Raw genomic sequence first — 17065 nt, forward strand, 5'->3', positions numbered from 1 at the left:
AGGTCTCCCCTCAGCCTCCTCTTCTCCAAGCTAAACATCAGCTTCTCCCTCAGCCTCTCCTCATATGACTTGGTCTCCAGATCAATACAGCCTTATTTCTACATGGCTAATCCTGTTAGACCCAACACCCATTCATAACCCCACCTTCTTCCTCAACAGCAGCCACAGGACTGAGCCACCCCTGAGGTGACCTTCTGAGCACCCAGTGCTCCTGAGAGCCCACGGGCTGTCAGCATGTCCTCTGTGGTCTTCCTCACTTATAACAGATTATGGCCAACTTTTACTCTGCCCTTAAAGTCAACATTATACAGTTCCCTAGACAGTCCTGCAATGAATGTTATCTGCAGACTGTGGTATTCTGGGGAAAGAGAAAGTGAGACAAAATATACAAGTACATTTCTCTTTCTTTCCAAAAAGCTATCTTTTTGTGGTGACAGCTTCTAACACATACATTCCAATCTTTCTAAAGCTAGCACCACAACTGGAAGATGAGGTATAACAAAGATATTTTTCCTCTATAAACAAAAAAGACTGGAAGGTCTTAAGGTGACTACACCGAAATTTCAGAGGGACTGTCTGAGTTTAGTAGGTAAGAAGAGTTCAAATTACAAAAGTACTGTTATCCAAATCACACAGTCATAAAATCAAGGTGCAAAAAACAGCACTGAAAGATTCTGTCTCCATTTGACATACTCACCAAACCTGCAATGGGGGTCGGTAGTCTATTGATCTTTTTTACCAATCCCGGCTTTATTGCATTCAGCAACCTGTTACAAGAAAGGAGTATTTATGAGTGATAAGTCACAAAATCCAATTATCAAACACTTGTCCCCAGCACATAAGGATTTCAGTACAACTGGAAGAGATGTTCCCCTTTCTTCCCTCCTGAAAACACATATGTGTACCCAAAGATCCATCACTGAAATGAAGAAAAATTAGGAGGGAAAATATCCACAGCATGATACCACAACAATATTTCTTTTATACTGTCAATGTACCTAAATCACACCAGTTTTCACACTTCAATCCATCCCCATTGCCTAGAGGCAGGTCATGCCTAGAAAGGCCTGAGAGCAGAAACCCAGAGCACACGTGGGTGTCACCACAGCTTGGGAAGAGCAGTCCAGCAGTTTCTATACTGCAGGACAGTAAGAAAGGATGTATGCTTTATGGGTGGGCCATCTGTTTTTCTGCGTCTGTCCTTGAAATTAAATGCCATCCTTGCGCATGTTGTGGAGAACAGAGCTCCGCATAAAATATAAAAATGTGAGAAGACAAATAAAAAAAGGAGTCCAAAAAAACCCACCTCATCACAGAAGCATCATTAGGCCAGCAATATCACAGTTGAACACTGTTCAGCATCCAAAGATTAGTAACCCTCCCAAACAAAGTTCCCCACCACCCATGAACATGTTAATGAGAAGTGCTGACATGACTTATTGTTAGAATATTCCAAAAAATGACCAAGCCTCTGAAAGTGAGGAATTTTAATTATAAATTCCTGTTGCAACAAACACTGCTTCTTTACCACCCTTCCCCCAAGAGAAAACCCTTATGCCTTTTATCCACAGGAATAAAATTCAACCAGTCCCATCCATGGGGAAGAAAGTCATCAGGATCAAGACACTCAAATTGCAAGATCTTTGAAGAGAAACAATGATGTCTATGATAATGTAGAACTCACTACAAATTAGAATCTCCACTACAGAAGAAAGGAATCTCACTTTGTGCTGACACTCTCTCCATTCAAGAACCAACTCTTCTGTCGGTCAACAGTGGTGGTAAAATTGTTAACATTTAAGACTTGAGAGATCTGGCCAAGAAGTTTATCCTAACTAAAAAAACATTCCTTTCAATTAAAAGCTCACAGTCTGTGATTGTTTCAAACTCCACACTTCTGAGCTAAGATAATACTGGGTGAGCCACCCCTTATCAGGCTCCACCACTCCATAGTGTCACCTTATTTACTGTTTGATTCCTTCTTAGGACTGTGTCAGTTAGCAAGCTCGTTAAGGTGTCCTTCCCTCCCAGGGGTGGATACCTGGCTTTTTTAACATTTGAAATGATTGTTTTTCCTCACCTTTCCCTTTTTTTTTTTTTCCCTGAAACAGTACATAGGTTGGGTCTCTGCAATCACTTGGAAAGAAGGGGGAGGCGTGAGAGAGATGCTGTTCTGAACATTCCCTAATCACAATAGTTAAAATAAAGCTTCTGTCTGACCTGTCCCAAATAGTACCCGCATTATGACGCACTTGGAGTCTCCAGATCTCTGACATCACCATAATCAAGAGTGGCAACAAACCCAGTGCGAGTGACATTTTGGGGAGTCGGGGATATTTTCTTTAACCTGCAGTTAAAAACTCTGTAACTCAAGCTGATACAAATTGCTGTGCTATTCCTGCCTTCTGCTTAAGGTAGAATCTAACACTATATGTCCCAAAAACAAATGATGAAAGAATATATGTTTCACATACAAGACAGTGAACTTTTCCCCCTAGATGTGCAGAATGGCAAGAAAAGAATCGAACATGTCACTTCCTATAACCATAATTTTATTTCACAGGTGGAAAACAAACATTACTTTTTTCCCAAAAATGCACTAAGCTACCTTTCAGCCCTGCACAGCAGCAACCTTATGAAACTATTATTTTCCATTTAGCTGCTGCAACAGGCAATTTAAAACTTTTTTTAATTTTTTTGGTCAGAGTACTTCTTTCCAAATACTGTAGGCTCTGTCGTGATTTCAATTTTCAGACAGCCTATTCTGTCTCAGGAAAAAAAGGATATATTGGTTAAAGCATCCCATTTTCTGTATTACTCAAACGTGAATACATCAGGCACCAAAACCAATATTGCAGGTGCAGATCAAAAGCCACAGACAATAATAGAAAGTAAAATAAAGACTTCTTAATGGAAACCTCAAACGCCAAAGCCCATTCTAAACAAATCTTCAAAATGGCTTGTACAGGCTTCCCTGAGAAATATGGGAGAAGGCTAAAATGAGAGGAAGGAAAGGAACAGGGAATAAACAACATTTTAGATCACTACTTGGAGTCTGAAGAGGGAGGAAATGGGATGGGGCAACATGGAAAAGCCTGAGGAAGAAAGGTCTCTATTATTAAAATGTTTACCTCCTGTTGGAAACATTCTTAAACAGTCTGGCACCAAAACCCCCAGGACTTGCTCACTGCAGAATGTGCCAAAGAGATTTCTTCCAGAGCAGACTGGCTGCTTCTAAATTATTGCCTCATCTAGAGCAACAGTCCAGATGCCAAAATAGCAACTGGCTTAAACTTGCTCGGCCACCAACTTGGCTGAAAAGCCGCACTGTTTATGCGGAGTGTCTCAATGGTCACCTTCAGTCACACAGTCGCTACTTGTCCCTGTGTCTCAAAAAAAGTCATGGAATTGTCTAGGTTGGAAGGGATCTCTCAGATCATTGAGTTCAACCTTCAACTTAACACTGACAAAAACCATCACTAAACCATATCTCCTAGCACTATGTCTACCCGACTTTTAAATACCTCCAGGGATGGTGACTCAACCACTTCCCTGGGCAGCCTGTTCCAATGCTTAACAACCCTTTCAGTGTAAAAATTTTTCCTAATATCCAATTTAAACCTCCCCTGGCACAACTTGAGGCCATTTCCTCTTGTCCTGTATCCTGTTACCTGGGAGAAGAGACCGACCCCCACCTGGCTACACCCTCCTTTCAGGGAGCTGTAGAGACCGATAAGGTCTCCCCTCCACCTCCTTTTCTCCAGACTGAACACCCCCAGCTCCCTCAGCAGCTCCTCATAAGAGGACACCCCTTCCTACCTAGGTCACTACACACAAACTACGTTTTCTATGATGATTTAGACTCATATAGAGCATCTGTATTGATATGTAAAGTTTTATCAGCTCTAGCAGGTTTTTACTGAAATACAGGGCAAACAAAACCCCTAACCATTTCACACCAGGGACCTTTCGCCACAGCCCAAGAGAAAGCCTGCAGGGGAGAAGAAACTTCCTAACCCATACCTTCCCCTGGCAGCCCCCTACAACCTCAGTCCACGCATTCTTGCCCTGCCAATCCTAACTGAAGGACCTGGCTGCCCTGGGCATCACGTCACCAGCCATGGGTTGGGTTCAAGGTTTGCAAGGAAGAAAACTTGCAGTGCACACCTTCCCTTGGCAGCCCCACTGCATCAGCAGCTCTAGCCTTTGTTCCTCCCCCAATCCTAATCCTAACCCTGGGCTCATTCTGAGGTGACTGCACTCAGACATGACCCCAGTGACCAAATTCACACAGGAGAACACATCTGCAGCCTAAACCTTCCCCTGGCCCCATTTCCAGCCCAATTACAGTTATAGCTCTGGGCTTTGCCACTCCCCCAGCCCTAAACCTGACCATAATAATGTGTGTTGACCTGTTAATAAACATTTGTTGTCATTTTTCTGTACCTCTCAAAAAAAGATTTTGTAAAAAAGCCCTACTGGTTACTATTCAGAAACCTTGGCAACCAGTACATGGCAGAGTTCTGTCCTGCCTGCTGCACTGCAGACAGCAGAAAAGCCAGACATCAGGCAATCATCAACATGACCAGAAGCAGCATTTTTCTGCACTTCACTGCACAGCAATTCTAGATACCCCCACTATAGGCATCTATGGACAGGGGAACAATTCCAACATCTGTTGCCCAACCTTACAGTTATCTCTGAAAATTCTGTATGGCATTACATTATTCCCACCCTCTCTCCATAAAAGAAGACAAAACAACTTCACATTATAGAATCATAGAATTGCCTAGGCTGGAAGGGACCTTTCAGATCATCCAAGTCCAACTATCAACCTAACTCCAACAAAAACCATCACTAAACCATATCTCTCAGCACTACATTCTTCTGGAATCACAAATTTGATAACTTAAAAAGGCATCAGAAATCCTGCTGAATGGGTTGTTCTAGGACATTAAATCTTTAAAAATACATTTGTATTGCAGCAAACCCTGAGGAAAGGTAAGGGAAGCACAGTGGCAGGACAAGCGTTACCAGAGAAACATAGAACCCATCAGCTTCTACATCAGCTGAAACACACACACATTGTTCAGTGCTTTATTTTCACATTTACTTCCGCTACAGAAGTTAACTGTATCACCTTCATACCAAGTCACCAAGGGCAGGCAATCAATGTACACCTTACTACAACATACATTTAAGGCCCTGTCCCCAGACCATGTTAGACAAGTTACTTCCATCACCCATTCTTGGAGCAGGAAGACACTTGCTCAAAAAACACACCTACTTGATGGCACATTAAGATGCTCTGCCTCAGACATCCATCTGTCTGGTCAATTTAGCAACACTGATCAGGCAGGCACTAAGGTCCCTACGGGCAGGTTCAGACAAAGCGTTGGAGCCTAACAGGTCCCGAGTTGTACAGAGAATGATCACTCTCTTCTCTGTGTACCTCCCAGCTCCTGCAGACCCTGTCTGATACTCTTTCCTCCAAGCAGTGCTTTCCCTTGTGTATTAAAAATCATCAGGACGCAGGTATATCCATCCTCGTGAGGCCATCGAGGGCAGACACATTGCTCACTCCCAATGTAAATGTCAGACCCCAGTCTTGCACCCAGCTACCGCCAGTTGCAAGCCCAGGTTTTCCCAAGCACAAATTTAGTTCAGGTTTTTGTACAGCTGTGTTCTTCAAACACAGAAAATCCTCAAGTGGATATGCACTTTCTAAAGAACAAAGCAAAACCTTTATATCACTGGGTACCATGTTCTGCTACACCAAGGTTGCTGAGCTACTGTATAAATGGTCAGAGAGTGGAACTGTCCAAGTTGGAATAGAAGCGTTGTTTTTGTTGGGGTTTGTTTGTTTGGAATTTTTGTGGGTTTTTTTGTTTTTACTTTGTTTTTAAGGTATTGGTACTGTTTTTCATAATCCTGCATCTAGGGAAACAGATGCCAATGGGACAAGTCCAACTAAGCAACTGAGAGATAACAAAACAGCATGATTTTAAATCTTCCATTATTTTCTGCTTTTTCCTTCCCCTCCAGTAAAATACTGCTAATTTAAGGTCTGACACCACATGGTGAGGGAACAGTGGTTAAACCATAAAACAATGTCCTTCAGCACTATTTTCAAAAGGACAATGTAGGTACACTCCCCAGGGTTGACCTTTTTGGTAGCTGGGGTTTGGTGACCAGCAGACATTTTAGAAGTGACTGGCAAAACAAGTTTAAGGAGGACTTTTTAAAAAAACTTTTGATTTCTGTGAGAGACAAGTTGGCTGAAAGCTTTTTGGAGTATTAACAGCTACTTATGCAAGAAGTTAAATGACACAGCCAGGAAAAAAGAAAGAAAAGAAATACAAAGACTGTAATACTTCCACTGAGGCTTCCTGGTACCTGATACAGCCAGCGTTTCTCTAACATGACCAGAAGGAAGATACGATAATGAAATCTCAAGGAACTTTTTAACAGTAAAAGGAGCAGAGACATGACAAAAAGAAACACAGATTTAAAAGTTTTTAAGAGAATTCAAACAAAGTTTGATGAAGGCAAAACCCCCAACAACCCCACCAAAACCACAAAAGACAATAACCCAAAACAGGATAAAACCAAACTTCTTCAGGCTGCATCCACAAAACCTGAGTCTCTAAACACACACCTGACCTATCATCCAGACCTTCAGGCTCTCAGCTTGGATTTCTGCCCACCACCCCTGGCATTTATGCACCTGTCCTGAGTCAGGACAGCCCTCTGTTCGCTTCTCAAAGTCCTAGCTGTTAGATGAAGCACAGCAAGACACTGCACAGAAGCTAAAACCTCAGAGCTGCCTTACCTTATGGAAACGACAGGGCACGATGGAAGCGGAAAGCTGCTCCATCCCCACTCTTATAGGGAGAAGCTAGGTCATTTCCTTTCCCTGATAAAAACCATCTCTGATAGGTATGGGAAGAATCAATTGCTCTATTCGGTGCTGTCCCCAAGGCTTGGCATTCCAGGAGATAAGGTATCTCCACAGCAGGACAGGCAAGCTGAAATCAGTACTAGCCACTGTGTGACTAACCTACAAGACCTTCCTGGGGTTGTTTATCACCAGTTAAGAATTTGAAAAAACTGCCAGGAAAAGAAGGCGTTTCAGGCAACAGCTGATAAAAGATCTAATGAAAAGCACCAAGACAACTGCTCATGAAATTCTTGCAAGAAAGCGTCAGTTAAGAAAATATTCAGAGGATGGCTGCCAACATCCAGCCTCCAAGAAGACCTTGTTTTTAAGAGGAAATGGAAGAGAAGCACTTTCAGAGAATAAGCTTCAGAAACAGAAAAAAAGAAAGGTTGAAGTGATGTGTGTTCACAGATCAATCTGGGCTGCAGGGATAAGTATCCAACAGAGTTCCTTGCTCAAATAACAGATCATATTCCTAAAAAGAAAAGCTGACTAATGACCAGATCTTAAAGTAAAAGGGCATTTCATATTTGAGAGTTCAGGAAATTCTATCCACAGTAAACGTTCACAGAGTCATTTCTCTCTTTAAATTAAGTTTTACAGATTTACATTCTAACAAGCAGCCTTTCAGCACTTGACAATTATTAGCCCAGGCAGCTTCAGTATCCACATATTTTAAACTCATGCTCTAGTGGCAGCTCCAAAATGCCCCAAAACAGTTGACAAGGAGACAAAAATCCAATATTAGTCTTAAAGATGAACAAATCATATTGAAACAGCACACAATGAAAAGTCAAAATATTTTGTTGCAAAGGAAGTGGTAAAGGAGTTTCAAAATATAGAGATGTTCCTGAGGTCACAAAAATATTTTTGGGAAAACATTCTTGAGTGATTGCTAATGATGCCCCTGACATTATTTATTTAGGATCAGATGAACAAGGTGCTTTTTTAACAAGCAAGACAGAACTGACTTTGTCCTATAAAGGGCTCACAGTCCAGTCTGATAAGTAAAAGGTGAATAAAGAACTACGCAAATGCATAGGATTGAGAAACCGAGCATGTCAAACTCAGGGTAGCATGGGTCTTGCTCTGCCAAAGACTAAAAATATGAACAAGATAGAGGCCTTGCAAAACAGCTCAATGAAGGCAGAGAAGATTGTGTAAATGCTTTCACAAGCAATTTACACAGAACCTACCACCACAGTGACACGAAGACTGTCCCATGCACCTATAGATTTACAATTCGCACAGTTTTACACTGACTAGCAACTGCCATGGATAATTGCCCAAAGTACATATCCAATATAATTTCTGAAACATACACTCTCGGAAAGCTGAAACCTCTCACAGAATTACCTTGCTTTGCACTTCAGCAACACTCCGTTTGAATGGGTCAGTGTTCAACGGTTTCTTGCCCTGTCAATTACTAAGCTCCACTGAAAAAACCTCTACTATTTAGTCTGCTGAGATGCATTTATATATATATTTTTTAACATAAATACAAAGACAGGCAATTCTGGGTGTACTCAAGCATGCCCCTCAATGGCTATTCTCCTCCCGCACACAGCTGAGCATTATGGTTTACGTTACCTTTGACCCCTCACCTAAACCACACTAATAAATAGCTCTTCGTTATAACACAGCAATAAAACTTAAAGATTAAAAACTCTGGATTCATATAAAGCTGTTTCAAATGTCCTCACATGAACCTAAATCTTAATGCTTAATGAGCCTTGGGGCCCGTCTCTCCAAGCTGGAGACATGCCAAAACCATGATGCTGATAATGTTTTGCCCTTACAACGCAGAGCCTGAAAACCGCAGGAGAACACCAATCCCTTCTCACCTCAAGGCATGGTTCACATGCAGAACTTCAAGTATGCCAATGAAACTCAAATACCTTCTTAGTTTCCAAGAATAGGAAATTCAAGCAAAAGCCTAATTAAGCATAAGGAGCTGGGCATCCAGTAACTTCTCCAGTCAGGTATCTGGCAAGACAAGAGCCTCTGCACTGTGCACCACACAGACAAGCACCAAGTTGATGCCAAGGCCTATACCGCTGACAGACAAATAAAATAACCTATACGCGAAATCCTACAATCTACAAAGGCGACTGAGTATTTGTTTTCCCCTACTAGGTGTCCATAAGCAGCCTGGCAATTTTACATAAGTGACATCAACTTGAAAGAAGAACTTGATTTTTCAACAGCCAAACAACTGAAACACCAGATATACAACAAAGTCTGTTCTCCATACCTAATGGCACCACTGACTCAGAAGACAAAGTTTTACTATTCCATAGCATTACACTTGCACTGATCTGGCACATATCCAGCCCTTGCTGAAAACAGCATTCATGTCAGCCCAAGGCTTGGTCAGATGCACATAACCATGATGCAAGCCCAGAGAAACTCAGCTCTCTGAGAGAAAGCAGCTCATTCATCACCAGTGACATAAAGAACACAAGCCAAGGAGATTTCTTATTTATAGATGAAAATTATGCTCATGACAGAGTAAATGATAAACTCCATTAAGTAATTCTTGATCACAATCACTTTCAGCTCACACAGCTTTATAGTCACACTTCACTTTTTCTTTAAATACTATTAAAATGATCTATGTGCATGACTAACTTCTCACTTTTATTTAGAAGTAAAACCTAAAAAACTTTCTTGTACTTATAAAAAGCATATATTCGTAACATACGTATCTGAAGGGAACTGCCTTTTCTAGATATTGTCCACACAAGAAAGTGTCCAACTTTTTCCTTAATTCACTGTATGTAGCAAGTTCTACCGGGAGTACTTAAAAACATTAAGTTACCTTCATATTTGCTCTCTCAAAAAATAAAGAACAGGTTAGAGTCAAAGAATTCTGCTTTCAAACAATAAGCAAGTTACGTAGCATTACTAAGGTACGTATCACCATGTGCTAATATACAAAGTAAGTGTCTCAAAGAAAAGTTTGGGAAAATGTTCATAAGTTGATATCCAGAATTGTATATGCAAGTGACATCTGTCTTTAACCACATACAGTTATTCTTCTTTCACTTCTATGTTTATGCCATGGCTTCTCAAGGTATGCTGTTAAATATTCATTAGAACTTTCATGCCTGAGAAAAAAAAAATCAAAGATTTATTGTGCCTGCATTTACTGCTATAAATTGATTTGCATGCGTACGTAAAACAGACACACAGCTAAACTGTTCTACATACAGAACCCAAGGTATTACACCCAAACATGACACTGCTGGACTCCCCTGCAAAGCCAAATAATTTCTGCTGATACCTAAACCTGGATTCTGTTTATGTTCATTGTTTAAGGTCCTTTGCCCAAGATCCATGTCCCAGCTGTTGTTGTTACTCTTCTTTATGGTTTGGTCCTATTCCTGACATCAGACTCTCATTACCACTAATACAAACTTTCAGGGTGGCTGGACTGCCTAATTCCAGAGAAAGCTTGAGAGAAAAATAGGATCTCAATTGCATGTCAGAAATGCTTACAGATATACTGGATATTTATCACCCTTGGATAGTCACAAAGCAAGTAATTAAGTTGGATTTTCCAAGTCCCACATCCCCACAGAGACCTCTCTAACTGCTGAATGCCCAGTGTGAAAGAAGGAATCCTGCAGCAGCAGAGCTGGACAAGGAGAGACAGGCAGCAAGGAGAACAGAAAGGAACTGCTCACCTTAATAAACACACTTGCAAGAATATTAGACCAGTAACAACTGGGCAAGGTTGCAGGAAGATGTATGCGTTTTTGTCTTATGTAGTAATTATTAAACTTGTTAATAGCAGTTGTTGCATGGATAGAAATAAAAGCGACTTCAACTTCCCTATCTGCTGTTTCAGAAAAGCAACAGAACTACCCAAATCAGTGGGGCAGGCAGATGGGAGACAACATACTTTTTCTTTTCCAATCAACATTCAAATATCTGACTCCATAGAATAGGAACACCTAAGCATTGCAACAACCAGATCTAATTTATTCCTGATTAATCTTCTAGCTTCTTGCGATATCTGGGTCAAACGTAAATGTTAAAGCTATGTAACAAGAAAAAAAAAGAACGTGCTGGAGCGGAAATTGGGGATTTCTAGTGGTATTTCTCACTAGTGGTGGGGTATTCCTGCCTCATATAGCTTTCCACCACGTCACAAGGAGGGCACATTTGCCCACCCATGCAGAAGTGTGGCCAGGAAACTCCTCAATTTTTGAATATGAGAATTTAATACACAAAGCGAGAACAGAGCAAGCATTGCCTCTGCCTAGTTATGATGTCCCTTGCTGAAATTGCCATCTGCGCTGATGTCAGGCAGCTATGCTAAAAAGCCATGAACTCATGTCAGATGAACAGAAGTCATAGTCACCAGCTTCTTGGCGCAGCTGGGTGAACAATCGGAGCCGTCACTGTCAAGGCAACCGCACAAGCAGGCTTTCAAATAGCCAGAAAGAAGGAAGGGCTTGTGTTACTCTCATCTATCAGCTTGCCACTTTATGGCACCCTGCGTCATTTAAATATGCTCCTCGGCTCCGAAGTGGAGCATGGCAAGCTATACAAGTGTCATCATGAGGCCAGACTGAGATGCCAGGCGCAGTGTAAACACCACTGGAGAGGCATGCAGGAGGCGAGTGGGTGCCCGTGGCTAGCACACACCTGCAGGGCTGCTCTGCTAATCAGGCTGGTGGCCCATAACATGTCCCTCCCCAGAGCCCAAGCTTTTGGTATCGCTCAGTTGTATTAGTTTTCATTTATTAAATATGTGGATAGTTGCTAGACGTGAATGAATCCTTTACAACCAGCGTAATCATATCTGCTTGAGTTTGCAGGCTGCATAGGCCACAGACATCAGGATCAACTGGAGGGAGTGACAGGCCCTACTGTGCGTAAAGCTCCAACAATCCTGCTGTAGACACAGACAAAAGATTTCCCCTGTGCCGTTTTGCACATGGCTTATCTGACCTTGTTTGGGGAACAGACTCTAGCATGGCGGCTACCCCCATCCCCTCCCTTCTGCAAAATGCCTGTGAAGTCCAAGGGTAGCTTGAGCCATGTTTGGAAGACTCAGGGCATACTGCTGTGTCCCTGTTCCTGACATCAATTTCCAGATCTCTAGCTGCTGGGATCGCTCAGGACCCGAGCTCGCTTTCAGGCCTCATCACAAAATACAACAGGCAAGAAAAACACTGGAACAGCCATGTGGAAGTAAGGACCACTCCACACTCACGTGGACATCACCCACACAAGTGTCTGGCTACGAGTTGCCAGTTAATGACACCAGCAGCAACTACTGTCCTGTGGAGATAAACTGGGGCAAATTTAGCTTCTCCCTAAAATTTCAACAAATCAGATAAACCAGACTAGAGGCAATGAATTCTTCCATCTTCAGAAAACTAAGACAGCTGTAATTTCTTTCTTGCCTTCAGTAGCTTATCAGAGACTTTAAGATCAAATTGTCATCTCTTTGTTGAGGTCAGCTGTGATGAAAGCATACAGATTAGAAAGACATTGAGAGAGAGCTTAAATACCGCTACATTTTGTTCATGAGGTACCCAGGTAGGTCTCTGATAAACCAGAAAACTCCTGCTTACGGAGACAATATTGCCTGTGGCAGTTTCACTAGCACTTCTTCACTGAAGAAGAGATAAAAAAATTAACTATCAGTGCTTTGCCTACCAAACCCTGTAGTTTTTGAAGATACAGTAAGAGCTTTCAGTGTCACACCCCAAATTTCTGTTGAGATCTTTATTTTACAGTGGACTCAGAACTAATGAGGAACACACTTTATTGTTGGCCTCAATTTGTTCATCATCAGAAAGCCAAACTTGAAGGCCAAATTGGTAGCGCTCTGGTTAATGCCCTGTAGCCTATGGAGTATCATCCACTGGCCATGGCTGCCAGGAGCAGGGTGCAATACAAACATCACAGCCTCTCAGATTTGAGGTTGAGGAGACAGAACCCTCCAGATTGTTTTGCTCTGATCTACAGGTGGTAATCAAAGACAAGCAATTTGCCCAACATCACAGAGCATTTTAGTAGTACAACCAAGTGGTGTCCCTTGACTTGCTTATTACTGGAGCTCACAGCCTCTTAAGAAATACATATTTATGCATTTCATTAGCAAAACATTAGTTAGTTAAACTTTAAATCTTAAAGATTTATAGCATTTAAATCAGACTACCTCTGCTTACTTGCAGATAAGATTACAATCTAATCTTGAAACACACATCCCTTATTTTTCATGCAACACAATTCAACCTTAATATTTAAAGAGCGCTGAAATGATTCAGCACACAGTACTTCCCTTGAACACACAGAGGAGAGAGACCTTGTGCAAGAGGCAACCCTTAAATACAAAGAGGTAAACTACACACTCCTTCTGAGTTACACAACTTTTGATCAACAATAACAACTACTTCCCTCCTCCCAAAGCCACTCCTCAGCAAAGACATGCAACTACAATTAAACCAGACCATATCATTTCCTTTATGTTTTTTTTCCCTTTAACAGCTAAAGTTCAAGCTGTCTGATTAATGACACCAGTAAGATATAGAACAGTATTTTCACAGGTAGGCTTCGAAGCTATCATAAGCTACCTAGACCTAAGTAACAGGATATTAGCTCAATATCTACCGCTGAAAACAGTTTCCAAGTTCCAGTGCCTTTCATAGTATAGAACTTAACCAATAGCTGCAATGGTCCAGGTAAATGCCCCAGGAGATCTCATTTTCAAATGTCAATATGCATTCAGTTCTGCACAAGCTTCGTCTTTCTGGTGTGCAAAGACAGCTTTTACCAGCTTCAGTGACAACCCTGCATGCCCAGGGAAAGAAATCGGTCTGTACAGGTGATTCAGATGCCAAACTCCTGACAACCTGCACGGGATTTTCAAAGAACTACAGGCATTAGGGCACACTTCCAAATTGCTTTTAGAAGTCACCAGCTTTGGCATCTAAGCCCACAACATGCTTTTGTAAGATTCTGACTAAAAAACTAGCTATTAAAACCAGAGAGAAACGTGCAAAAGCTAACTATCGTCTCTTGTCCAAAAATTACAGAACACATCATTCAAATACACCTTTAGGTAAAATTTAGAGGATGCCTAACCTTTCCAGAAACTATAAAAGGCAGCTGAGTATTGATGGTATTCAGATGGCTAACTCTTGACAGTGCTCGGACCTGGAGTCAGTCCAAAACGCCTCGCTGTAGCAGAGATGTCCACAGGCAGGTGTGGAACACCATTTGCCAATCTGTGGTTAACATCTTTAAATAAAAGGAAACCAAAAAGCAAACATCATTTTTACTTTACATAACTCAACTAAGGAGCTGGGGTGGAGTGAGGGAAGCATTTTGCAAAACCTGTTTTCTTTAAGCCACATATCAATCCTCACCATAACAATAGCTTTGGCACCGAAATGATGCTGCAGCAAAATACCAGCATGCACAATGTCAAAACTCACAAAAGGAAATCAACAATTGGACATATTAGCTAAAGTTCATTTCAGCTTTAGTCAAGATTGTATTCAAGGCTCAAAATTATAAGTGTTACTTACTCACACAGAAGAATGCCGTTTTCTAATCCAGAACGAAAATCTTTCTCACCAAAACTTCTGCCCGTCACTTGCTGCAGAAGAGTAGGGGGAAACAAAAGAGTGACATCTATAAGAAGGCATACTTTTCAAGAGCCATTCATAACATTCAGTTAAAGCATCTGCTGCATAGGAAACATCTGAGCTTTACAGATCTTGCTAAAGGACTAAGTTATGCCCATCAACCAGTTTCCTCCTTCCCATTTCATCAAACTATTTAACACATAGACTAAAGTTTTTGCGCTGGCCAGTGCAATTACAGATTCTATCTGAGCTGCTTTCTAGGAGTAAACCAACAAAAACTACCAAAAACTTCAATGTAATTTTCAGGATATTTTTAAAACTGCATTTAATAGCATTTTGAATTTTAAAACTATTTAAAACATTTAGACAAACTATGTATCTTTATTGCCTTTTTTTTTTTGCACCACATTAAAAATCTCATACTGAACTTGAATTTTTGGCCTTTAACCCGTCACCTTTATAGAATAAGCAAAGGCAATTGGAAGCACTCATGTGAGATATAGCCATACACCACAAAACTCCTGGTCATATTAAATGATACTTTACGTCATTAAGTCAACTGAGAGCATGAATGCAAACTCAGTGGAAGCTGAGGTTTAGGCACCTACTCACAGTCCGCAGCCTGTCAGGGATGCTTGGACCAGGAGGTACATGCTGCACTACGAGCTCTTAAGCCAATCTGTGCTGCTTAGGGACGGACCATCTAGGAACTGTCTAGGAATCCCAATCTCGCCTCAGGGTGCCGGACGCTACAAGCATGGATGAACCCTCATTTATGACTCACTACTATGCTGACAATGGCTTGCCATTCATCCTCAAATTATTCTCAACAGATGATGCGTTCAGTTAAGAGTAAAGAATAGTTATTATTACCACCAACAAATATATAAAAATAGTTGCTGTGTTTTGAGAGCGCTGAACAGAAACAAAACAAAGCAAAAAAAAAAGCCTGCCCAGTTTTTAATTGTCCTCCAGGAGGTCTTCTCACTCAGCCAAAACATTCACCGGATGCTTATAGAGTTCTCATGGCTCCCATCCAATCTTTCAGCAAGACCCTTGCTCTGGGCGTTGCTTCCACCATAGAGAACAGTGACTTGGGGACACATCTGTCCTTACATCCCCATTTTCTCCGTGCTGTTCCGTTCAGATACAAGACCCTTCCCCTCCCAGCTTCCTGTCATAAAGACAGCAATTTATAAAAACTGACAAGTTTGGCACTTTCCCACGGGATTAGCGAATGCACTGGCTTCACAAATGCTGGTTATAGCTACGCGCAGTCTTAGACGGGGAACAACACTTTTTTTGAATCGAAGTGCAAATGCAAAGCCTAAAACCTAATCCTCCACTTAACTATAAGGATATTGTTTTTTTCAACATGAAGGAACTTCTCCCAACAAACTGGTGTGACAGTGTGCAAACTTAAACCCCTTATACTCTAAAAAGTGTATCAAAGACACCAGTTGACAATCATATTTTATGCAAATATATAAAGTAGAACAAGGCACTGCGTTGCCCTTGTACCTCAGAAGACACCAGATGCAATTTGCCAGTAGTAAATGACCTCTAATCATTTAAACTATCTCTAATCATAGTAAATAATCTCTAATCTCAATCTGCTGGGACAAAGGGAAATCATGATAATAAAACCATTAGCGCTTGGGATGAATGATAGATGGAGCACATCAAAACTGACTTTTATTTCATCCATAGAATAAAGAACAGTACAGAAAGGAACAGGAAGAGCTATTTCATGACAGCCTGACTCATAGTGGTTTTTTCATCTATGCAGAGGGAGAAAAAAAAAAAAAAAAGAAAGGCATCTTACTTCACTCCTCAACATCAAACATTCCAGCTATGGAAATCAATCTTTTTATGTGCTTGTTGAACAGCCTCATTCAGCAGAGACCAGTACTGAAACTGTTAACAGAATTCAGGTAAAAATCTACCTGCCAAAAGCTGTCACCTGAGTATTGCTGTCGTTACTGATGATGTAGGAAGGTTTCACACATAGTTTCTGGCCGCACAAATAAAATCATGAAATGCAAATGCACAGCTGGAACAACAATTCACCCAGCAAGAGGTACAACAAAAACTGGCAGCAGGTGAGGAAAGACAGGAAGGTCCAGGAACAGTGCATGCCTGTTTGAAAAGGAACTGGAAGTATGTGAGGCATGGAAAGGTTTGTGCCTGCTCTAGATGATCCAGCTACAGAGGGGAAACATTAATCAGCTACAAGTCTCCCGATTTAGCCAATTAAAATGTAAGAATAGTTCAAGGGAGAAAGGCTAGAAACTAAAAATACACATGAAGATGACATTATAAATGACAAAGATAAACCCAAAGGGGGACTGAGAGGAGCAAGAAGCTGGGTCCACCTTTTCCAGTGGAAATGACAGCTCAGTTTCCTGGCATATGCACACACATACACATGTGCATGCACACACACGCACACCCCCCCCATACACACCCCTCTCTGCAGAGACCACTTTGGGCCACAGAATCATAGAATCGT

The 17065-nt window shown here is 41.4% G+C and overlaps 1 protein-coding gene across 6 annotated transcripts in view; it reads right to left on the reverse strand.

Moving 5' to 3' along the window:
• LIMCH1 (LIM and calponin homology domains 1) overlaps positions 1–17065 on the reverse strand; it is a 182054-nt gene that overhangs the window by 99905 nt on the left and 65084 nt on the right. For 4 of the 6 annotated variants that reach the window (XM_054202415.1, XM_054202416.1, XM_054202414.1 and 1 more), the window contains exons 2-3: positions 14494–14564; positions 698–767 (exon numbers count right to left, since the gene is read on the reverse strand). In XM_054202415.1, coding sequence (XP_054058390.1) covers positions 698–767; positions 14494–14564 — 141 coding nt within the window. Of the gene's footprint in view, positions 1–697; positions 768–6832; positions 6989–14493; positions 14565–17065 lie in introns of those variants that run through there. The other 2 variants (XM_054202418.1, XM_054202419.1) reach the window with 2 other exon arrangements.

The sequence above is a fragment of the Rissa tridactyla genome, chromosome 5 (genome assembly GCF_028500815.1).
Source record: "Rissa tridactyla isolate bRisTri1 chromosome 5, bRisTri1.patW.cur.20221130, whole genome shotgun sequence".
Classification (NCBI taxonomy): domain Eukaryota; kingdom Metazoa; phylum Chordata; class Aves; order Charadriiformes; family Laridae; genus Rissa; species Rissa tridactyla.